General features: G+C 53.6%; 1 protein-coding gene across 1 annotated transcript in view; it reads right to left on the bottom strand.

The window, feature by feature from the left end:
* Syt7 (synaptotagmin VII) overlaps positions 1-19,093 on the bottom strand; it is a 50,851-nt gene extending 31,758 nt beyond the window's left edge. The window contains exons 1-3 of the mRNA XM_013028986.1: positions 19,016-19,093; positions 16,232-16,346; positions 3,296-3,399 (exon numbers count right to left, since the gene is read on the bottom strand). Of these exons, the coding sequence (XP_012884440.1) occupies positions 3,296-3,399; positions 16,232-16,346; positions 19,016-19,093 (297 nt within the window). The remainder of the gene's footprint in view (positions 1-3,295; positions 3,400-16,231; positions 16,347-19,015) is intronic.
* Positions 19,094-24,214: the final 5,121 nt, after the last annotated feature.

Raw genomic sequence — 24,214 nt, 5'->3', positions numbered from 1 at the left:
AAATGCCTCCCCTTACCCCACCCACTCTGGGGTCTGGACCACTGGAGACCACTGAAATCTTAACAGCTAGAATACAGGGCTGTGAAGGTGGCTCAGTGGTAGAGTGCTTGCCTAGCATGCATGAAGCCCTGGGTTTGATTCCTCAGTACCACGTACACAGAAAAAACCGGAAGTGGTGCTGTGGTTCAAGTGGTAGAGCGCTAGCCTTGAGTACAGACAGGCTCAGGGACAGAGCCCAGGCCCTGAGTTCAAGCACCAGGACTGGTTAAAAAAAAGTTAGAATGCAGAGGTCCTCGACCTTCTGGGCTCTCAATAGCTTCACTCTCAGACCTGTCTCTAGTTCTTCCCACTATCATCCCCAAGTTCAAATCCCCAGCACCTACTAGGGTAAACTGGGAGCCTCAGGGGTAGACCACCCCGTGGTGGCCAAGGACTGTCCCTTAAGCAAGAGTCCAGCCCCCACTATTTTCCAGTCCCCAGGCAGTGTGGGGCAGGGTGGATCTGTTTGGTGGCATTCCTAATGCTCTTATCACAACACCCCTGCCCACCCCCCAGCACTCTTCTTTCTGCTCTTGGCAGAAGACCTTGTCCCTGTCAGCATCCTCCACTAAGGCTCATCAACTGCCCCTTCCCCAAGGCCAGGCAGAGCTGGGGTGGGTGGGTGATCTTGATTTACCCAGGGCATTCTGGGAGTTGAGAGGCCCTTCCCCTCTAGCTGTAACTATTTATTACTGTGCGGTAGGAGCTGAGGCATGATGGGCAGTGGAGATAGAAAACAGGGCAGGACTTGACTGGGGGGCAAGGGGAATTTAATAGGCGAACCCAAGTCAATAGGAAACCAGGCGGAGCCCAGAAGATATGAGGCTGCTCCAGAGGAGCCCACAGCACCAGTCTGCTTATCAGGGAGGGGGAGGGGGCTGGGGGGCTGGCTAGGCTGAGCCGGAAAAAGCCAGCTGGAGATTAAGGAAGTTATTAATGTTTGGAAATGGGATCTGGGCTGTCAAGGAATCACGTCACTGGTGGTGAGGGGACAGGCAGGCAAGGAGAGCCCAGCAACTCTGTGTGTGTGTGTGTGTGTGTGTGTGTGTGTGTGTGTGTGTGTAGGGGGGGGGCAACAGTTCACAGCCCTTCAGCAAGGAGACAGCCTGGTCAAAAACCGCCCTGGTATCCAGGACAAGGGGATGAAGATGGTAGCATTTTGGTGTGTGTCTTGGGGAAGGGAGGTTTGGAAGATAATGTTCTACCTGTAGCCTGGAGTTCAGGAGGGGCCCTGACTGGGAGCCAAGCGCGGGGTTGAGCACAGGGCGGGGTCGGCTCTATGTCTCTCAGCGGCTCAAGGTATTTCTCATAATGAAAACACTACCTGCTTACAACTGGCATCCTTGAACTCCTGTCCCAGGATCAGCCCACATTGGAGGTTGTATGCTGGTCCTGGAAAGGGTGTCATACACACACATACACACACATACACACACACACACACAATCACATACATACACTCACACATTGTAGTAGGTACATACAACAGCACATATATACATGTGCACATCTTACTGCTCAGGGAAGGCAGCTTCCTCCCCCCCCAACATATATACATATATACATACACACACACATACACACTGTTGCTCCAACATACTCATCACAAAGGCACACCTCTCCCCTCCCCTGTCCCCATGCACCCAAAGTCACCAGCAATGCCTGCCTACAACCTTCTTGCCCTGTCTTCAAATACAGACAGACCAAAGAGCCTAACAGGTCTGGCAATGAGGAGCCAGCACAAGTCTGCAGAGTGTGCTCAGCCACTCCCCTGGTTTCTGAGGCCAAGCTCCTTCCATTACCACCCCTGAAATTCTGACACAGATAGACTCGGGGGACCTAAGAACAGTGCAGGGTAACCATCCCTGTCCACACTCCTGCTGCAGGGCTGGCTGGGCTCGGTCAATCACATACTCACACTTGTGTATGTGTGTGAGCGTGCTCACACATACACACACACACACACACACACACACACACACACACACACACACACACAGATCTTAGCGGGCCTGCTTTGGCTTTGTAGCTCTTCCCCAGAGGCTGGAATTGCCTGACAGTCCACATCCTAGTTGAGTTTGCCACTACTATAGGAGCTGTGCTGGCGTACGCACCTCATGGGTTCCCAGACCAGGTCTCTCACAAGACCAATACATCTTCGCCCCCCCCCCCCAAGAGAATTCTTCCCCTATAGGCATGGGACATGAAGCCTCTTACCCACTCGGTGCCCCTGGCTATAGCCCTCGCCCTTTGTCCTAATAGTCCCTCTGGGACAGAATGGAGTTCCCAATGTGAAGCTCTGCCCCACTTCACACCATTCTCAACTGGGGGGTGAGGGAGAGTCTGCCAGGGACCTTTATTTTCACCTGAGCCCTGCAAAGGCCCTGAACCTTGGACACCTCTCCCCTTGTAGCCCTCCAGGTCCCGCTGTGGTTACTGGGTGGGGCTGCAGGAGGCCAGATGGAGGGCTGCTGGTGGGGGCTCGCAGAACTGCAGGCTGGGTGGAGCTGAGGGCTGCGGCTGCAGGCTCAGCGCGCTCCGGCTCCCGGGGCCCCAAAGTGATGAATGTCCCTCCAGACAGTCTCGTTACTTATTGATAGCCTAATCCTGCTCGTTAATTCCCCAGCCCTCGTTAAAAATGAAAAGAAGCCGTTTGTGCTTGTACAAACCCGGGAGAACCGGGATGGATGTGCTGTTGGGAGTGGGGAGGTGAGGGCGTCGCCTCCTCATTGGCTACAAGATGCCACTCGGCCACGCCCACCGGGGGCGGGGCGTGAGAGGAGAGGGGCGGGGCGGGGCGGGGCGCAGGGGTCGGAGGGGCCTCAATTTCCAGTCTCGGCTCCTGTGAGTTTGGGGCTCTTTATGTGGGCGGTGGGGCGCGCGTGCGCACGCGCGTGTCCTTGCATGCATGCGCGCACGTGTGTAGTTTCGAGCCTTAACGGTTTAAGTGTGTCCGCAAATGTGTCCCCACGTTTGTGCTTCTATAGGTAAAAAAGAGACGTATGGGACCAAGACGCAGGCACACACAGGATGCCCTGGCAAGGGGGCTCAGTTAGAATTCACGCTGCTTGCTTTGACATTCACACACTGTGCACTGTGCATGTGTGCATGTGGCATGAATTTCCACGGAGCTGTGTCTGTGTGGGCAGGTGGGCTATCTGCACAAGCTGGAGCTAAGCACATGTCTGGAGTTGTGGAGGGAGGGGTGCAGGGCCACCCTCCCCCAACCCCCTACAGGGACCCACAGGCGCCTCACCAGTTTACGCTGACACCAGTGGCAGAGGCCGCAGAGGACGACAGTGACGCTAAGGCTGACGGTGATGATGGCAGAGACCAGGAGGACATCACGGGTGGGTGCCCCTAAAGAGGACAGGCACAGTCAGACCCTCAGCGGTCCAGGGCTAGCCATTCTTCTCCATCCCAGAGGGCCCCCCTCCTCCCGGCTCCAGAATAACCCATATCCTCCTCTTCCCTCTTGGTTAGGACATGGGGAGCTTTGAGTCCAGGTTCTACTGCCAGCTCTGCCTTGCTGGATGAACTTGCGAAGTCCTTCCCTTCCTCCATGCCTCAGTAAAATGGGGGGACTGTGCAATTGGCATCTCTTTTCAGTGCTATCCTCCAGACTTGACACTCTGCAGAGAGAGGCCAGACTTCACCAGGCCCATGATCTCTCTGAAGGAACCACTGCTCTTGTATGGTTTTCCAGACTTCCACCTTACACCCTACTCTGAGCCACAGCTCCAGTGAAATGGGACCAAAGGATTGTAGCTCCTACAGTTCTCTGAGCACATCTGCCTCTGATGCACCATGGACCTTCTTAAGTGTTTGCTTGCTCAAGACCCAACAGCCATATATATGTATCCTTAAGAGGAATTTTCCTCTTAAGGGAAGGTGGCTCAGTGGTAGAGCGCTTGCCTTGCATGCCTGAGGCCCTGGGTTCAATTCCTCAGCACCACATAAGCAAAAAGAAAAAAAGCCAGAAGTGGCACTGTGGCTCAGGTGAAGAGCTGAAGAGCTGAGGGACAGCGCCCAGGCCCAGAGTTCAGGCCCAATGACTGGACCCCCCCCAAAAAAAGAGGAAATTTCCAGAACCTTCTGCCTACCTTCGCTCAGCTTACTATGTTGGAAGTCTCTGCCCATCCCTGCTCTCTCCATCTTAGCCCTTGAGCTTACCTCTGGCCCTCCCTCCAATCCTGTTGGCTCTGGCACACATTTTGTGCTGCTCAGGGGCCAGATGCTTCAGAAAATGAAGACCTTGATACTCTTCAAAGAAAGAGATCGAACATGGGGGAGGGGGAGAAACTCCAGGTTTCTTCCTGAATCTTGTCTCTTCCTAGTTGTGTGGCTTTGGACAAGTCATCTAAGCATTCATTTTTCTCCTCTGTAAATGTGGATTTGTAGCCTCCTCTGTCTTCCTCACAGGTGGTTGTAAACATGAGTCTAAACCAAATGCAAGGAAAGCAAAACCTTGACCCAAAGTGGGAATGTGGGGGAGTGAGGAGAGAGAGAGAGAACAGCAGAGATCGCGCGTGCACTGTAAATATGTATGCACTGGGATGTGTCCTGAAGTCAAGGAGATGGGGTGTGTTTACAGAGGAGCCTGCGTGGGCTCTTTGGTGCCAGTGATTGTGGTAATTAAGAGTTGGAGATATTTGTCTGGTCCCAGTTCCTGTGGTTTTTCTGTCTTCCCTTCCTCTCCTGGTCTCTCTTGCTTGGCCAGAGGCCTTGTGGAGGAGCTAGCAGACACCTGACTTGCGGAGCCTCTTAGCTCCTTCCCCCCACCCCTGCAGTGCCATGGGGGGCCTGCTCTCTCAAGGCTGCTGCTCGGCTCCCACCTCTCTTACTGTGGGAAGAAGTCTCCTTGCCACCTCTGCCAAGCCTGTCCACCTGCCAGGTCCACAGAGACTCCGCCTGTGCCAAGTGCATAGCCTCAACCACCAGAAGCCCCTGCGTCCAGTTCACTGTCAGCCACAGCAACCATGAGCTGTGACCTGGACAACCTGCGGGCATCAGGTCCTGCCCATGGAGGTCTCACACATCAGTGACCCCTCCTCGCATAGAAGGTGAGCCAGGAATTCCAGGTGCTCCGTGTACAGGAAAAACTCAGTCCTCACAACAACTTAGATATGTATTATGAGTTGTCCCTATTATACAGATGAGGAAAACTGAGCCCCAGACGGGTCAACATGATGCTCACACTCATTTAGCTAGCAGTGGGAGAGCTCAAGCCCAGGTGGCTCAGTTAGAATTCATACTGCTTCCTTCGCCATTCACACCCACTACAGAGGTGGCTGTCTGCGGTTCTCAAAGTCTGCTCCCTGGAACCCCTAGGGTTCCCTGAAGTCAGTCAGGGGCTCTGGAGGTGGGTACTGAGCCGATAGGCTGTGGTCTCTTAAGCCCTCTTCAATCAGAGCAGCAGTATTTCCCTTGGCTTCACATCTTAGGCTTTTGCAGAAAATTCCATTTGAAGGAGCTGTGTTGCTAAGAAAGCTGAACCCCTCTGGAACAGTGACTCCTCCCCCACAAGATCCCCCAGCCCCCTCAGCAGCCCTCACACAGCCCTTGAAGGCAGGGTGAAACAAATGCTTGCGATTGCAAATTGCACTGATGTTGTGAATAAAAGTGACAAGATGTCCTTGGCCAGCGTGCCCTCCAGTACTGTGCCATCAAGGGGCGCAAGCGTGTTCTCGCCTGCCATCAGAGAGGGAGCCCTTCCTAGGGCCTGGTGTCACTGTGTCTCTGGCTGGAAGGGACCCTGAGAGTCATGGAGGTGCCCCTCCCCCAGTCCTGGTGGGGACAGGGAGTTGTTTCTGCAAGAGGCTGTCCCTGCATGGCCAGGCCCTGTCAGGAAGGCTGCTGTGCCTGTGTGGAGCCCAATTTGTCTCCCTGGACGTCCACACACTCTCTCCCCCTTCCCACCCCTCTCATGGTCCTCTACCTGACCTCTGGAACTACAGGGACTCTGCCACATGACAGGCCTCCAAATCCTTGCCGACAGTTCCCATGTCCCCTTCAAGTCTTCTGCAGGCAAAGCTGCCCAGGCCCTTCTATCCCTTCCTCGGATGACACACATGGTTTCAAGTCCCCTTATCGTCAGCATATTAACATTCAGGGAAAGAAAATATTGTAGCCCGAGTCAGCCTTTTGACAGGGCTGAGTTCCACGACCTATCCTTGGGCAGAGGAGACATTGTGGATTCCCCAGGGGTGAGGCACAGACAAGGGCAGACAGATGACATCCACAGACCTGAGAGGTAGGGTGAGCCAAGAGCTGGGCACAGCCAGGCTGACTGGGCCACTCAAAGGGGTGTCCTGGGAGTGGGGTGTGGGTTCACACACACTGTTGTGTAATGCCCAGGCCTGTACTGGGCATTAAATGATCTCCTTGTGTCCACTGAGCAAAGGCTGTGTTCCTGGCAAGTGTCAGGGGAAGGCCTGGAGACAAGATGCCCGTTCCGTCTTCCTCTCTCTAGCAGGGTTTCATCTCTCATTTGGAAACTCTTCCCAGCGTCCCAGTATACCAGGCTCTGCTATACAATAGGTGTCCCATCGAAGCTTGTTGTGAGAATGAATGAGGAGAAATCCCAGGAAGTAAGGATATCAATGGAGGCTACTATTTATTAATCACCTTGTGTATACTTCACTCTAGGGCCCCTGAAGTCAGGGGTGAAATCTGCACAAAGACATATTCAGCAAACATTTGTTGAATATTCAGTGCTTGCATAGGATATCTTACTTGTCATTCAAACAAGAAGGGATGGGAGAGGCGTCAATGTCAATGTGAGACTTTCAGAGTCTCTCTCTTTTGAACACACACACACACACACACACACACACACACACACACACACACACACACACCTTCTGTTCTTCTCCATGTCCAACTCTGCCTGACAAACTTGATTTTTCTAGTCTTAGATGAAAACACTCCCTCCATGAAGCCTTCTTTATTCTGTCTTGGGATGGGGTGGGGGGAGATTATTTTCTCCTGCCTCTGAGTACCCATAACACTGTCTTTTAGTGATTAAGAGCCAGGGCTCAGCAGTCAGGCTCCTGGGCTCAAATTCTGGCACAGATTCTTCCAAACTCTATGACCTAATCTCTGTGGGCCTTGGTTTCCCATCTATAAAGGGGGTGGGGAGCGATAAAGTACATTTTTCATAGGACTGCTGTGAGGTTTCAAGGAATTAGCATGCATAATGTGCTTAGCACCGTGCCTGACTCGGTAAGTAAGCAATAAATGCCAGCTACTATCCTCACCTAGCCATGTCACAACCTGTACACGCCATATCTGGGGCATATGGAGCTGGCGTTCAATCAGTGTTGAATGAATCAGAACTGGATACACTCGAGTCGTCCCCACAGGGCAGCACAGGTTAGGGGTCACATCTTACTCAATTTTATGTGTCACTAATCACCCCTTTGTACCAGTAACGAGCCTAGGGCACCCATAGCAGGGAAAGGAGAGGATGGAGACGTGTGTGTGTGTGTGTGTGTGTGTGTGTGTGTGTGTGTGTGTGAGCTGGAAGCAAGAATGGGCCTCAGGTGTGAACTGGAGACCCAACTCAGTACCTCGCCAGGGCTCTGCCCCTGGCCCTCTCATCTCCTCAGCAAGCCATGATTAATGGATGAACAGAATCAAACAGGGCCGTGGGCAGCTGAGAGGCCCAAGGGGAGCTGCGGGAGAGGGAATGGACTTCAGAGAGCAAAGCTCGCTAGCTGCCCCCAGGGGTGCAGGAGGACAGCGGGGAGGAGGGAAGAGGCACAGCGACACAGACCCCAACACGGACACCCACAGTCCTCACCTATGGAGTCTCGCCCCTGGCATAGGCATGCATGTATAGGCGCTCACACACATGTACACACACACACACACATGCAGGAATTCTAGCTGTGCATGTCATTCCTCTCAGAATTCTTTACCTTTGAAATTAACATTGTCTACTTAAATTCTATTGCTCCTTTTGTCCTGTCCTTCCTTCTAAGGCACAGCAGAGCACGTGCAGTAATTTGTGCATAGAAGACCTGGGTCCGAGCCCCGATTTGGGCCTGGGCCACTACGTGCACCAAGGCAAGGCCTACCCTTCAAATGATGATAATAAACCCTGACTGCCCCTGCTGGGGGGCTGTCAGGACCAAATAATAGCGAACATGGAAGACACACAATGTGACAGACACTGCCTCAGAAACTTTATATGCCCCATCGCCAGAACCTCAAGCCATCATTAGCTCCATTTCTTGGGGGAAGAAACAGAGGCACCCGAGAACTAAAGGCCTTGGAGCCCCAGTGGTCTCCTTAAGTACCACGTGACGGTGTTCTGTAAGGGGCCACACTGCACTGTCTAGCCACGCCCTGTTTTCCTCCTTCCAACGAGCACATTCGTGCCTAGGGGCCTTTGCAGGAACAGTTCCCCCAGTTCACCTTTCCTTACCCTCTCTACCTTCCAGGCATGAAGCCAAAGATGAGCTTTCCTGCCTCCCACAAGTCCTTCTCCATCTCCAGGAGCTAAGACAACTCACCATTTGGGGTTAATAATTAGCTTTCTATGTCCTTTCCACAATGGGAATACTTTGGTGGTTGAAACTTCAGATTACTCATCTCTGAAGCCCCACATACACAGAGAGACTGGAGAAATAATTGCTAAACCAATGCATGAAGTTATTCGAGGTTCTTGATAAGCCCACCTACTCCAGGAAGCCTTCTCCAATGACAGACACTTACAGCAGACTCTTCTTACTCCTAGCTTGAATTAACTGATTCTCTGTCCGATTTCTCTTTTCCTTGCTCTTCAAGAACCATTTTTGGTATGAACCTTCCTTGGCAAATACAAGCCACTGGAATCCCTGAGAGCCCCTTTACCCACAATTCACTTGGTCTCACAGGTTGTTCCATCTTCCCCACACCCTCTCAGTCTAGACTGTCCCCTCTCCTAGAGGCTCTTTCTGGAATCCCCAGATCCCACCTGCCATAAGCCACAATAACCAAGGCATATTCTGCACTGAGCCATGTCCACGGTCCTCAACATCACTCTGAAAATAATTCTCTTATGCCCATTGTACAGGGAAGGAAACTGAGGCTCTGAAGGGCTCATTGCTCTCAAGAGAACATAGCAGGAGAGACATAAAGCCAGAATGAGTCCTGAGGTCTTTCAGAAGCCCTGCTGCTGTTCCTCTTGCTCCGCACTAGAGGAGCTATGCCTTGAAGTAAGTCACCACGGAGACAGAGAATAAAGAAAAGGATCAAGGGAACCCAAATACAGAGAAGCCAGGGAAAGGGCTCCCACTTTCTCAAGGATTGTGCCAGGTGGAGCCAGGCTCAAGTAAACCCAAGCATTTCAGAGACCTTTCTAACACACATTTCCAGGCTCTTCTCTATTCTACTGCCCTGGGCAGGGACCCAGAAAAGCATCTATACAGGAGATAGACTCAGCACAGGTAAAGATCCCCAAACTTGCTGGGGATTGGGTGCTAGAGCCAGGCAGGCCAGGAGTGCAGAGGGAAAGATGTGGCCTAGGATATGCCTGGGTCTCTGTCTCTGGGTCTGACTATAGCACAACAACTCTTGCAGAGATAGAGCAGAGTGCTGTTGAGGGTGGTTGGGGCTCTGTCTGCCAGCACCTTCCCATTCTGAGCCTGCCTCCTCCCACCTGATCCTGCACTACGCAGCACTTCCCCCCAGCCTCCAGGATGACGTTGAAGGTAGAAACAGTGAAAGCTGGAGTCACAGGTTTCTGCAGGAAGCTCCCTCAGCAAAGGCGGGAGGGTGTTTACAAGTGGGCAGAGCCTTGCAGCTCCAGGGCAATTTGGGCAAGAGAAGTGGTGGGGGGAGAGGTATCTTCAGTGCCTGTTCTACCTCCCCTACTCCTCCTAACCTGACATACACAAGAAAGCCAGGGAGTGAGGCAGGGGTGAGGAGAAAGGAAGAGAAAAACCATTGAGACAAACCTGGAAGCTCAGATTGCTACGTAAAGCTTGGTTTCTTAGCATCCTACAGAATTTGCTTCCCCTCTTTCACTTTGAAACACCCCTTCCCCAGCTATCTACCTTGGAATCTGGCAGCTTTTCCCTTGTAAGAGGAAAAAGAGAATGAAATAGGGGAGAAGGGAAAAAGAAAAAGCTAGACAGCCCAGCCTGCTCTTCCTAAGAAAGCTGGGCCTTGGCTCTTCCCCTCTTCCCTCTGGCCATTCTCTCTTGAGTGTCCTTCAGAAAGCCAAGGAGGTGCCCAGGACAACTCAGGCCTCACCTGAGGCAGGAACAAAACTGGTAAAAGAGGGGGGGGCTGGAGGAATTGTTTTGGAAAGTTACAAGTAGCTCAAAATAGGGGCTTAGCACGAGCAAGCTTCCTCAACCTTGACTGTAATAAAAACAGATAATGCGTGAGTGAGCTGGAGAGAGCATGCTGGCAGGGGCCGCAGAGGCCGGCTGGATGCAGACAGTTTAGAATTCAGAGGAGATGCCAAGTGAGTAAACAGCGAATGAAGGATTATCTGGATGGGCCAGGAGCTGTTCCAGCAAGAAATTGGATGGGGACATGTCAGGATCCACAAGCACTTCGACTCCTCATCAGGGAGCAAGACCTGGTCAGCTACAAGGGCCTCATCCATACCTTCCTTACCTCCTCTCTCCCTCTCTCTCCCTCTTTCCCTCTCTCCCTTTCTCTCTCTTTCTTCTCTCTCTTTCCTCTCTCTCTCTCACTCTCTCTCTCTCTCATGCAAAGAGCACGGCCTTGGGAATAATTGTTTGCATTTGTACCTTGCAAAGTGTACTTTGCAAAGTGCTGGCCACTTTACCAAGGGTTTCAAATCCATTATCACATTTAATGTTGTTGATAGGGATATCTTCTGCCTGGTGATCCCCTCCCCTTACCATATCTACCTCATTTCATACAAATTCTTGGCTTAAGGAGGAGGCCTAGTGAGCCAAGCTTCCATCTTTGGCTTCAAAACAGGAGGCAGGGAAGACAGGCCATCTGCAGACCCTAGAGAGCTGCTGAGCTCAGAAGTCACCAGGGTTAAAGCCATCCAGGATGGAGGGAACCAGGGGTCAGCTCTGAACAGGGATCCCAGGCCGAAGGATATCTAGCCGCGAGTTAAGTCAGGAACCTGCTGCCTCACACACACACTCCCACCTGAGTCCCAAAGCCGATGAACTGCCCAGGAAGCCATGAAAATGATCATGTCCATCAGAACAGCAGGAGCCCAAGACGAGTAGGTGAGATGATCCTGCCTCTCCTCCAGGAGTGTGGAGCGGAAGCAGGATCAGGGATGTGTGATGATTAAGTGCGGGCCTTGACCACTAGTTACTCTTATGAATAATGCATAGTTGTGCCTTGGTCTAAATCAGCATCTTATTGTTATTAATAATACAGGGCTGCAAAGAAGCTGGGGTTGGAACGGTGTGCTGTATTTCATTTGTGGATCTCAGGAGCACTGTACAATTCCTCATCTGATGACTCAACTCTACCTCCTCAGGCTACAGGCTTCCATATAGGACATGGCACCTGTCCTTCCTGACTTCCTCCTACATGAGGCTTAGAGCCATGAAGGCCACAGAGGTGAGGAATCATCTACTCTGAGTTTCAGATCCCTGGCTAGGGTTTTTTTTTTTTTAGCGGGGGAGGGGAATGCTCAGTCCTTGCCAGGGATCTGGAGGATACACTAGCATGTGAAGTGGCTCCCAGAGATGTCTGAGTCAGGTGATTAGCAGGATGTAGAAATCCAGATGTGGGAGAGATGGATGGAGAGTTCTGCTTCTCCATCGGCTTTATGACCTTGGATTACTCACTCATCTGCCTGGTTCTCGGCCTTCTTGTTGGAACTTAGGATGTCTGAGGTTCTCTTTCAAAGGTGTTGTTTTACTATTCCAGCCTTATCATACCACAGATGATGACAGAGCCGGCAGGTGCTTTGCGCTGTCCATGGTGCTGAAACCTCTACCCCCTGCTTGCCCCTGGCCTTGGTGCTGAAACCTCTCCCGGGCCAGGATGGTGCCCTCCTTTATGGCTTCCTCTTCTCCACGCACTTGGCATTGCTTTTGACAATAGGATTCAAGAAACTAGAGCCTTTTTACAACAGTATCTTAGTATGTAACACTACCAGTTCCTCCCAATCAGTCTCCAACTGCAGACTGGTGGATCTGAAGGGCTCCTTCAGCTCAGCTGGTGAGTGAACCCCGACAGAAAGAGTTTCACCACTAATATAAAGAGCCCTCTTCCTTCCAGGGTAGCCAGCCACTCTGCCTCCTGGTGGCTGGCGTGGTACTACTGCACCCAGAACAGGAGCACAGAAGGTCCCCAGCGGTGGTGCTGGGCGGGCAGGGAAGGAGCGGCAGACGGTATGGCCCCCGCCACCCCCTCACTGCTCCTGGGGCAATCTGGCACTCTGAGCTTGCAGCATTGCTCACACCCGCACACTCCTACTTGTCTGACTGTGTCCTGTCTACTTGAGTGCATGCTGGCCAGGCCACAGCGCAGGCTCAACCCAGATGACCAGTCCTGGGAACTTCCGGCTCCCTCCTCCAGAAGGGTGGGGTGGACTTGTTGAAACAAAACCTAACCATTCCTTCTGCTGCAAGCCCAGCAAAGTCTCTCCCAGAGCAGAAACCCCCTACTTCACAATCTCCAGAACAAGAACCTTGCCTACAACACCTCCCTACGAATAAGTGAGGAGCTGGGGGCAAGATGGGAAAGAACACAACTGCAGGACACTCCTATTTCTCTTAATCTACAGCTAAGTAGCAATTATGCTTGGTGCTTCTTAAGACTACTTAAGATTAGCCTCACTAGCTGGAGAAACTCCCCTCCTTTGGCAAACACAAAGCAAAGCAAATAAAACCATCTGAAGATAAGAGCTGCTATAGATCCAGACATGGAGTAAAGCTGATGACCTTTAATGACAGTAGATCCAGCCACTATCACTTATTGAGCACTTGCTATATACCAAGCACTGTACTGAGTTCTGTAAACATAATATCATTTGGCCTTACAACCCTTCCCCCTCCCCTGCCCTGCCAGAGAAAGCATCATGTTCAACCATGTGACAGATGAGGAAAGTAGGGTTGGGAGAGGTGAGGTACCCACTCAGACAGGGTAGCTCGTGAGTATTAAGACTTGCATGAAGCACCAATGGTTCACGCCTGTAATTTCCTAGCTACTCAGGAGGCTGAGGTCTGAAGATCGTGGTTCAAAGCCAGCCTGAGCAGAAAAGTCCCTAAGAGTCTTATCTCTAATTAACCACCAAAAAAACCCAGAAATAAAGCCATAGCTCAAGTGATAGAGTGCTAGGCTTGAGCCAATAAAAAAGCTCAGGGACAGCACTTGGAACCTAAGTTCAAGCTCTAGAACCAGCACCAAAGAAGGAGAGAGAGGGAGAGGGAGAGAGAGACTGGCACACATGTGAAACCCTATGTCTGGATTTACAGCTCAGCTGTGTGTTCCAGAGATCCATCTATCCTTAGGTATTGTCAAGCCCATGCCACCTCTCCACCAACCTCACCTCTCACCCGAGAGCCCTGTGGAAAAGGACAACAATGCCTCGTCTCTGTAGCACTTAGAGCCTGCTAAGTACTGTGAGGGCCAAGGTGGGCAGGGATGGGCAAGCTAGGATTATATAGGAGAGAAAATAAAAGGCTTGAAAAACAAAGTGACTTGTCCTAAGTTGCACAGCAAGCATATAGTCAGAACCCAGTTGAGATGGTGGGCCAGCCAACTGGCCAGAGCCTAAGGTTGGTGTCCTGTGGGTGAGCCAGGCAGGGAGTTCTAGGTGTCTCCATCTCGTGAGGGGCTTTCTGAAGCCCCGATGAGGGCTATATCCCCCCTCCTCTTCCCTAGGGGCCATCAGCTGGCTCAGCTTTAACATGAAGTCTTGGAGTCTCATTCTAAATGAAAATTTTTTCCAGGCAATTACCTTCTGCTAATTAGGAAGCAAGGCTGCCAGTCCCAAGGCCCTGAGTTGACCCCTTTCTCAACTCACAGGGGCGGGGGTTGGGGTTGTGGAAACACTAGGTAGCAGACACAGCTATGGAAACAGGGCCTGTCAGGGCAGGGGTTGGGGCAGGGAGAGTATGAAGGAAAAGGACAGTTCAAGGAACTGGAAGAAGGAAAGTGAGGATGCTAGGGAGGGAGAGGCTCAGTGAGCAATAGCACCAGAGGCCATGAAGCTAGAAGCAGCCTGGACAAAACTGTGCAGAGTTGAGGAGACTTAGGTCCTAGAGCAGCAGAGGGAGTCTGGGATATCTGGAGAAACTGGGATACAGGAAGGAAGAAGGGAAGGACTCTGAGGAACCAGAGGCAGAGGAGAGGGAAGGACTTCTGTACAGAGAGGAAGAAGGTACCTTGGAAAGTGGTCAAAATTGTAGGAGAGAGAGAGAGAGAGAGAGAGAGAGAGAGAGAGAGAGAGAGAGAGAGAGAGAGAGAGAGAGAGAGAGAGGAGACTCCAGGAAGGGGAAGGAGAGAGGAAGGGCAGGAAGGAAGGGGGAATTGCTGGAGGAAAACCCCAGAGAGAAGGGGGAGGAGGATGGGGAAGGACAGCTTGGAGTGGCAGATCCCACGGCCACAAGAAGGGCTCTCTCTACGTCATTGTCCTTGAGCCTCCCCAATGTCAGTACCCAGCCAGCCAGGCTTGCACGCCCTCCTGCACAGCCACAGGTGCGGGCGGGCACGACGGCAGGCCACCAGCCAGATGCTCCACTCATTGTGGGCAGCCAATTGACCTCCTTCCCTGTCCGCCTGCCACCTCCTCCAGTGGGCTGAGCCAGGGCCCCTCCTGGGTCATACAGCAACATGACTTGAAGCCTTTAGAACTGTCTGGTCCAGCTTCTTCACTTCTGGGGGTAGGGGGGAGGATCAAGGCTCAGAGAGGAAATGGTACTCATCCAAGGTCATATGGCCAGTGGATGCTGAAGCCAGATGCAGAGGTCCACCCAGTGGTGGGCCCTGTTCCCTTCCCTCCTGGGCAACAATGGCACAAGAAGACAGGGATCTTGGTTGCCAGGAAGTCACACTCTGATCAAAGCTCTGTGGACAGTGGGGCAGTGAACGGAAAGGAGCAAGGATGGCCACAGGTGGAAGGGAAGTGAACGACGGCACTAGGTGGAAGGGTTCTGGCAGGGTTCTAATTGCAGCAACATTATCAAACACCTAGTAGGCAGTGTGCCAGCTACTTACCACATGGTATGCAGGACTCCGTTTGATCCCCATGACAACCCCATAAAGTACACAGTACTGTTATCCTATTATAGAGAAGAAACTAGGACTCACGAGGGTTGAGTGATTTGGCCACATCTACAGAGCTAGCCAGTGAAAATGGTGCCAACTCTACTTAGACAATGGATCTAGGGTGGTCGGCTATGTCAAGGCCACTGCCCCGAGGACCCCTACAACATGGCATTAGCTGAAGGTGCTGAAGTCTGAGTTCCCAGGACCAGTGTCCAGCTCTGGCAGGTGAGGGTTCGTGTGGCTCCTAGTGGGCAGTACCGTGAGGCCCTAGACTTGATCAAATCCTCCTCTTAGGATACCACAGTCTGGGTTGTTTTGCTGGCTCTGCTGCCAAGTTACTGTATATCTTTGCACAGATCATTCGCCCTCTCTGGGCCTTAGTGCTCGGCAGTAACTGTACAGGCAGTCTTTGGCAGTTTACAGATTCAAATACCCCATTTCACAGGTGGGGAATGAAGTACTACAAGGGCAAGATGCCCAAGGTCACAAAACCGATCAATACATGGCAGCTCTAGATTTGAATCCATCCCTTCTGACCCAGAGCCCCGTGCTCTGAAAGTCTCTCGGTATCACCTCCCTAAGGACCCTCAGGCCCTGTAGCAGAGACATCTGCCATCGCCCGCCACACAGCCACCCGTGCCATCAGATTTCCACACGGCCCCATGCCCGCATGTGCTGTCTGTTCCACACCTGTTTCTGTGCTTCCACCTTGCTTCTAGGTGGCCTGGCCCTGCTGGGCAACACATGTCACAAACATTCCAGAACAGCCCAACTCCCAGCAGCTCAATTCACACACGCATGCGCACATACGTGTACCCTCCCCACACATACACACACCGTGTCCCCCACTCTGGTTGATGTGTGGGGACCACGTGTTATGCTGCAGTGCACGGCCACGTGGCAGTGACGTGGACTACCACACCCTTTTCTCCTCCGCTTCCTTCTAGCGCCTGGGTGGCTGGCTCATCAAATCACATACCTGCCGGCACCCCATCCCCACCGCCTTCCTCATGCCTCTCCCTGAACAGACGCAGGCACCTCTCCGGGAAGGAGACAGCCCAGGGCTCAGCCTGGCTCCAAAGATGCCAGCCAATCTGGGGCGGAGAGGGAGAAAGAGACATCAGCTGGAAGCTTGGGGGTGGGGAGAGGTCTGGGGTCCACAGTTCCTATTGGAGACCATGTCCCCCCTCCCCCAGGCCACTGCTGAGTTCTTACAACCCTAGGGATAGCCACCTCCTGTTGTCACTGCCAGATGTGGGGCCACAGGGGCACCTGGAATAGAGCACCTGCCCCTCACTCTCCTCACCACCACGATTCCGCTGACTGAGTTACCATTGCACCCCTCCGTCCCATTCCTGGTCCCTGCTCTCTCCTCCCCCTGCCCAAGCATCTCTGAGTTCTGGGTATTTTTAGGCCTCAGCTGACAGGCTGTGAAATCGCTCCCTTCGCACCTCCCCAACCAGGCGGGGGCTGGAGAGGGAGGAATGAGGTTGTGTATGGGGGGCACACAGACGATTCATGAGGCTCCTCTGGGGCTGGCAGGTACCAAGCTGGGAGTGAGGGCTCCTCCCATTTTCCCCAGGAGCCTCCCCTGGTGAGAGGATCCCTCCACCTTGCCTGGAGAAGAGGATGATGGAGACAGGGTGGGTAGGAGCTTTTACTCCATTCAGGAACCTGAGAACAAAGGCTTCAGAGGACAGCCCAAGCACTAAAGGAAGTGCTGGGGACACATTCTGAATCCAGCTCTGCAGCCAGTACAAACTTCAAGCGCTCCCTTCTGAGAGACAGGCTGAGAGACAGGCTGGCTTGGATCCTAGTAGGGTAAGGGAGGTGCCAGGCAGTGGATTCAAGTGGTTAGGACCTTGCCTTTGAAGTCAGGCTGACTCCGTCTTATCCTACATCTGCTGAGTGACCCACCCAGGACCCTCCAGCGTTCTGGGGCTCGGTTTCCTTATCTGTAAGACAGTGACAATTTGATCTCCCTTGCAAGACAGCTGTGAGGATTAAATAAAGGAGCCAAAGGATCTGTGAGACTTCCTGCTAGAACCTTCAGTTCCTCCCAACGACCCCTTTCTGGGCTTGCTTTCTTCCCATAGCAGAGGTCCACCCTTCATCCTGGTATCAGACTCTTTGATGCCATCTGACTGACCCCCTCCCATGGAACAAATCCACAGCTAAAGTGAGTGGGCCCTATAGGCCCTCTCCCTACCTCTCATTTTAGGATGAATGTGCGTGTGCGCGCGCGCACATACACACACACACACACACACACACGAGCACACAGACACAAATGCCAACCTGTGTGCTGCCAGGACCTCCATGTGAGGGTGCTTGCCCTGAGACAACCCCCCCAAAGGAAGTAGGAAGACATACCCAGGCCCTGCTGGGAACCGCCCTTGTGCCAAGGGCCGTGGGCACAGAAAGGGAGGCGGCCCGCCGAGTTGCCGTGGAGACAGTTTGGCTCTGATGGGGCACTGGAGCTCAGGCCTGGTGGCTAGAGCGTGGCTTCTCCAGGGCCTGGGCCCAATGCCCAGGGTAGGAACAGACACAGAACCAATCCTCAAGAACATTATCTGTGCCCCCCAGGCCTGGGCCTTCCTATCTTGCTAGCTTGCCCACCTAGCTGGTCATCCTTGAGAAGACCTTTCTTTCTTTCTTTCTTTTTCTCCCTTCCTTCCTTCCTTCCTTCCTTCCTTCCTTCCTTCCTTCCTTCCTTCCTTCCTTCCTTCCTTCCTTCCTCTTTGTCAGTTGTGGGGCTTGAACTCAGGGCTTAAGTGCTTGCTGTCCCTGAGCTTTTTTGCTCAAAGTGAGCACTCTATCACTTTGAGCCATGGTGCCCCTTTTGGTTTTCTAGTGGTTAATTGTAGATAAGAGCATTTTCCTGCCCAGGATAGCTTTGAAACGCAATCCTCAGATCTCAGCCTCCTGAGTAGCTAGGATTACGGGCACGAGTGGGGTTACAGGGATGAACCACCAGTGGTTCATCCAGCTATGAGAAGCCTTTTCTGATGCCCCAGGAAGCAATGCTTGAATCTTTGTTGATGCCCAGCCCCATCAGACTGCCCATTCCCAGCCACTAGATTGCCAAAGGTAGGATCTAGTCTAATTGAGTGGTGCACAGCTCTTAATGTGGGTAAGCTGGGACCCAGCCCTGTGTAGGTAAAAGACTGAGGAGAAGCTGAGCTGAAGTAGGGGCAGGAATGCTCCCCACAGCGATTCCTGCTCCATCTACTTGCCTGCATCTGGCTCTCCCATCCTCCACACTCCCATGCTGTTCACCTGCTGAAAAGCTTCTATTGACTTAATTGAAAAAAAAACCAGCTTTGGTATTTGTGAATGCTAGGACCTTTGTATTCTGACCCAAGTACCTTCCAAGCCTTGAATCCTGCCATGGCCCACCTTCCCGTCTTCCTTCCAGGCAAGTTCTGCACTCACTGATGCCACAACTAGCCAAGACCCCTCAGCTCCCCAAGCCACTCATAAGCTGTCCCCATTTTCTTAAGGCCTTGCTTGTGCAAGCTCTTATTCTGCCTTCAAGTGCCAAGGTCCTATACCCAGAGCTCACACTCGGGTCCAGTAGTGTGGCTGAAATCCCAGACCGACTTATTTTACTTGTAAACTCTCACCTGCCAGGGCTTTCTGAGGATGGGCCAGTGTGCTATATACTTAAAACAACACCAAGCCCACAGCTGGCACTCAACAGTCTTGGGTATTCTGGTGATACCTGTCACCAGCTCAGTGAAGTCCTGCCCAACTCTGCCACCAAGAAAGCAGCAGGCATGTCCTCTTTGGAGCTCCCAGAACTCCCGTCCCACACATCAATCACTCGGTACACGATCATGTTGATAACAGCTGCCGTTGGCTGAGTATTTACTATGTGCTAGGCTCTCTGCTGAATATGAATCCTGCCTTAACTCACCTCATCCTCCAGCCCCCCCCCCCAGGAGGAGAGAGCCATGTCGCTGCCCATTTCACAGAGGAGAAAACTGAGACCATCTGCCAGCTAGGGTCTATGTCAAGACTTACATGGACAGCCACAGCTGGCAACATACAAGCAAGGTGCTTAGTATACAATCAGCATTCCATGAATACAGCGCTCGCTATTTTGGCTCTACAGATACTATCAGGAACGAAGGCCAGGGTGTGTTGAGAGGGGACCCCTTGCAAAACACAAAGCACCCCCATTACTGGAGAGAAAAAAGAGCAAGGACTCAAGAGGGGTCCTGAGGCTGCCAGGGATGGGATAAGGGATGGGCAAAGTGGGCAGGAAGCCCCAATATCTAGACCCAGTTTATTAGGGGACTCTGAAGGGTGCTGGAGTAAGTCACCAAGGTAGGGCCAGGTTGGGCAGAGCAGAAGAGGGCCCGGGAAGTGCTGGCCATGTTTGGCCGCAGCTTTCTGGCCCTGCTGACACCACCCTGTGGTAATGAGATGGATCCAATTTGTACCCAGAGCCCCACGGGGAGCAGCTGCCGCGGCAGGGTTTGAAGTAATTTAATTGGACACATTAGCCACACAGCTCTCTCCTCCGCTCCCCTCGTGCAAAACCTCACGCAGGCCTCTCTTTCAGGCCACCCAAGCCCCAGCCTCTCCAAGCTAGGGCGCGCCTATCTGCCCTCAGGCTCCTGGGACCTCTAGGCTTCTGGTTCTTCCCTTTCTCGGATACAAGCAGCAAGTCTGGGAGCCTGCTGAGGTTGGGGCTCAGATCGCTCCCTCCTGTCTCCTTCAACAGACAGAACGGGGTCACCCTGTCTTCTCTTGGGCAGCATTGGAAGCCCCCAAGCTTCCCTCCCCCTGCCCCCCTCACTCTGCGAACGAGCAGCCCCAGCAGCACGTGCCTCTTCCAAGAACATCTTTGGTTTTGCCATTCTGGGGGTCATTCTAGAGGCAGGGTGAGTCCTTACCTCAGTCTAGGGGGGAACCTACACTTGTGTGCTCATGCATGTACACACACATACCACATACATGTGTGCATGCACAGTCGTGGCAATGTTTGTATCTGCATACAGGAACACCCCACATCCACACCCAAGCAAGCTTGCTTACAGCCAGGCAAGGCTTTGCTCCCCAAAGACTGAGGCCTCAGAGGTGGCTAAACCAGCAGGTGGAAGGTGTGGCAGAGGGCAGGCAAGGTCCCTAAAGGGCATAGGTCCTGCCTGGCTGGGCACAGGGCTGGGGGAGGAGCCCTCCCCCAAGCTTATCGTCATAGCTCCCTGCGCACCTCAACGCACCTTGCTACAAATACACTCATTAGATGCTGTTTATTACAGCGGGCACGGCGCTCCGATGAGCGCTGCTATTACTGCGGGCCAGCTGCCGCCCGCACACACGTAGGTACACACAGACACCGCTTCTCCCCCGCCCCGCCCTGGAGCCCCATCCGTGCAGTCACGTGAACACAGCAACCCCGAAAATCTCTCAACCCACCACACAAGTCAGGTCCTGCCAGGCCCCGCAAGGGACAAGACGAGCCTCCAGGCAGAGGCCACGTGGAACAGGCTGACGTCCCAGCCCACCTTCCCACCAACTGATCTAGAATGCAGGCATAGGCTCTGGGCGCCATCCAGCCCCTTCCACAGGTCCCGTTGCTGTCTGCCAACTCTGTTCCAACCCTTGGGGAATTGTGCTGGGTGAGACAGAGTCCTGTACCTCCAGATACTAATTGGCCAGGGTCCAGAAGGTCTGCCCTCACTGCCTGGAAGGTCAGGGACCTCCATGTCCATGGAACTGGCACAATTTGCTTGGCACCACTGGCTGTGGTTCCCTGGCAAGGCAGGAGGGTACCCAGGCAGGGCCTGGCACAGGCTAGCTCCGGCACCTGGCCAGACCAGTGACTGCCCTGACAGAGAAAGCTGACCTCGCTGGCCACGCGTGCCACCTGCCGGGCACTGCCCATGGAGCAGGGGGCTGGCTTCAAGCAAGGCCGCCTGTGCCCACCTGGGATGCTTTAGTGTTTCTCAGGGGGCCACAAGGCTGACTCTTCCTCTGGCCTGGGCCTCCTGGCCCACATGTGGCCCCCCTCACCCACATCTCTCCTGCTGTTCTCTGTCTCATTCCCCTAGGGGAAGTGGTTATTGAAAAGAAAAAAAAAACAGTCCATCAGATTCAATAAGGATTCAAAGTCCCTGTGAGAATAGGGGGTGGGTGGGGAGTGGGGATGGGGGAATGTAGGGAGGGGAGGGAGCCACACATGGCTCCTCTGCCCTTCCCACAGACAAGCTATACCACAAGGGCTGGCAGGCAGACATGCGCTGTGCTATCAGTGTCCCTGAGGCCTGAGCTTGGGGACAGCCAGGGCTAGAACCCAGCTGCCCCAAGGTGGGTCTTTCGCTTACTTACTCCTACCTTACAGCTGTCTCTTCACCTGTCCCCAGCTGGCTCACCACCCTCCTACAGTCGGCTTTGGCTCACCATCAAAAGAGAACCTTCGGGGGCCATCTCCATCCCTCCACGCCCCCTCCCTCGGGACCATCTTGCAGTCCTTGGGCACCCAGCTGACTGGTCAGGCTGTCCCCCAAAGCTACAGAGCCTCATGAATCAGGGCCAAGAAAGAGCCAATCTCCACATCAACTTGATAGGTTGTGGGTACTGGCAATTGGTCCATACCCTGAAGGGCACTATCTCCCACTCTGATGTGAAGTCCGCTCCCTCCCAGGCTCTCTCCCTGCCATACCTGTTGGGAAGCTAATGAATCTTCAGCCCCAGCCTCTGCCCCAAGCCCAGGATGCAGGCAGCAGGGTACTTGGAGGAGGAAGGGCAGGCCAGAGGAGGAAGGTCCAGAGGCAGTTGTCAGGGAAATGATGGAATGTTCAGCACTGCTTCCCCCACCCTTGGTCCTCCCCCATCTCCATCCCCGGTCTTTAATCCTCCCAAGATACCCTTAGTCTGCCCATACCTCTAACTCCTGCTTCATACACACACACACACACACACACACACACACACCCTCATTGACCTCAACCCCTAACTTGTACCCAGTAAGTGCATCACACACACACACACACCCTCATTGACCTCGACCCCTAACTTGTACCCAGTAAGTGTAGGGTCAGCTTTGGTTCCTCTGCTCACCATGCCAAAGCCTCTTCCCTCCACTCAGTTCATGTCTGTCCCTCATACCCTAAGGAATGACCTGCCAGAGTGTATAAGAGACAGCCCACTAACAGGTGGGACAGACTTAAGGTTTTGAGCACTACTGCTCAGCTCCCAGAGGGCTTGGGGGCTGGTAGGCCATCCTTAGGGCCTGACCCCTCTCTCAGCCGGTCCCTCTCTGGCCTTGCTCACTAGCTCACCACAAGGTCACCTCTCCCTCCCTCCTCCTCCGGCTGTCCTGCCTGTCCTGCCTGCCCACTGCAACGCTGACCCCTGCAGGCGTGCTGAAGTCCTGCCCGGCCAGGGAAGGTGGGGGGGGGGTGGAGAGGAGCAAGCACTCCAGGGAGAGAGGCTGGGCTGGCCAGCTTCAGGGGGAGCAGAAGGCTAGGTCAGGGCAGGCTGCAAGCATAGCTGGGGAGGCTGGGCAGTGTGGAGAGCGGTGCCGCTCAGGCCTGCATGGGAACGAAGATGTCTGTGGTCTCATTCATGCTGGACTCCCGTTTTTCTTTCACCGTTCCTTTCTTTTACACAGGAGTAAAATGTACCAAGTGTGTGTGTGGGGGGGGAGAACTCCAGTCAGGTAAGGTCTTACCTCTCAGCTGTTCCCCCCTCCCTGCCGCCAGTAGGGACCTGCAGAGTGAGTGGGTGAAGAGCCAGAGTACCCACAGGGATCTTCTAAGGGAGGGAGCAGGAGAGCACAGGAGATTTTTTTTTTTAGAAGCAGAATTGGGCCGCAGGTGTTGGGGGGGGTGGAATGAGGAGATTAGGATGTAAGAGGTACTTACTGGTTCCTGGGGGACCAGAGGGGAGAGAAGAGGGGTTGGCCTGAGTCACACAGGAATTAATTTGCATATCTCCCTCCTACCTGGTGCCAGGCAAGGGGTGAGCAGGAATGGGGGGGGGGAGACACAGAGTCCTGGCTGGGGAGTAGCAGAGTCAGGAAGACCTGGGGTGAGCTGCAGGGACGCATCTCTGGATCTGGGGGGCACCAGGGACCATGGAGGCCAGCCCCTCTGAGAACCCTGGAGGATTTGGAGCTAAAGAGGCTCTCCAGCAAGGCTAGCACCCATATCAGAGAGAAGCAAACCTCAGGCTAGCCCTCTTCGTAGTCAGAGCTATCCCTGGCGCAGGCTTGCGGGGGGGGGGGAGAGGGGGGGAGGAGAGGGGAGGGGTGGGCTGCAAGGGGCAATACAGCTCCTGTTCAGAGGAGATGAGGATAGGAAAAGGTCCAGGGGTCTTGAGTCTGCCAGGGGCAGCACTGGACTCCAGACTCTTTGCCCAGAAGGTGCCAAGCACATCAAATTGGCCTCTCTGAAGAGGGGCAGAGGCGTTTGGAGGGGTAGTGATGTCATGATGCTCAAGCATAGGAGAAAATGAGGAGGGAGAGAAAGGGGATGTAGGCCTGGGTCTAGAGGCTGGTGGCCTAAGAGGAAAGGAGTGGGGAGCCACCAGTCTGGTAAGAGAGGGGGAGGGGAGTGTCCCTCCCCTCCAGCTGGTCTCTGAACTAAGCTATGGGCTTCTGAGAGTGAACCAAGGGACACAATGGTCCTGTCCTTAGTCCTAGTGTGGGAATCTTGCTCCTCTAAGAGAAAATGCCGGGGTAGGTGAGCTGGGGCTTGACAGATGAGAGGAGGGCTTCCACCAATTCAATGCCCCTTCAGCCCTCACCTAGAGGACATTCACAGCAGGACATAAGGCCCCAGGGATGCAGACTTGAGTGGCCCTCACCCCCTTAACCCTGATGATGAGTGAGCATCATGCCTGGTGCCCAGTAGGTGGTCCTCAGTGGCCCTGGGCTGAAGTGAATGGATGGAGGTGACATCGGATCCTGCAGGAGGCAGGGGTGGGCAGAGGCTGCCCCCTAAAGGGA

This window comes from Dipodomys ordii, unplaced genomic scaffold, assembly GCF_000151885.1.
Source record: "Dipodomys ordii isolate 6190 unplaced genomic scaffold, Dord_2.0 Scaffold117, whole genome shotgun sequence".
Classification (NCBI taxonomy): domain Eukaryota; kingdom Metazoa; phylum Chordata; class Mammalia; order Rodentia; family Heteromyidae; genus Dipodomys; species Dipodomys ordii.
Note: the sequence above shows the minus strand (reverse complement) of the source record. Positions and strands in the feature narration are given on the sequence as shown.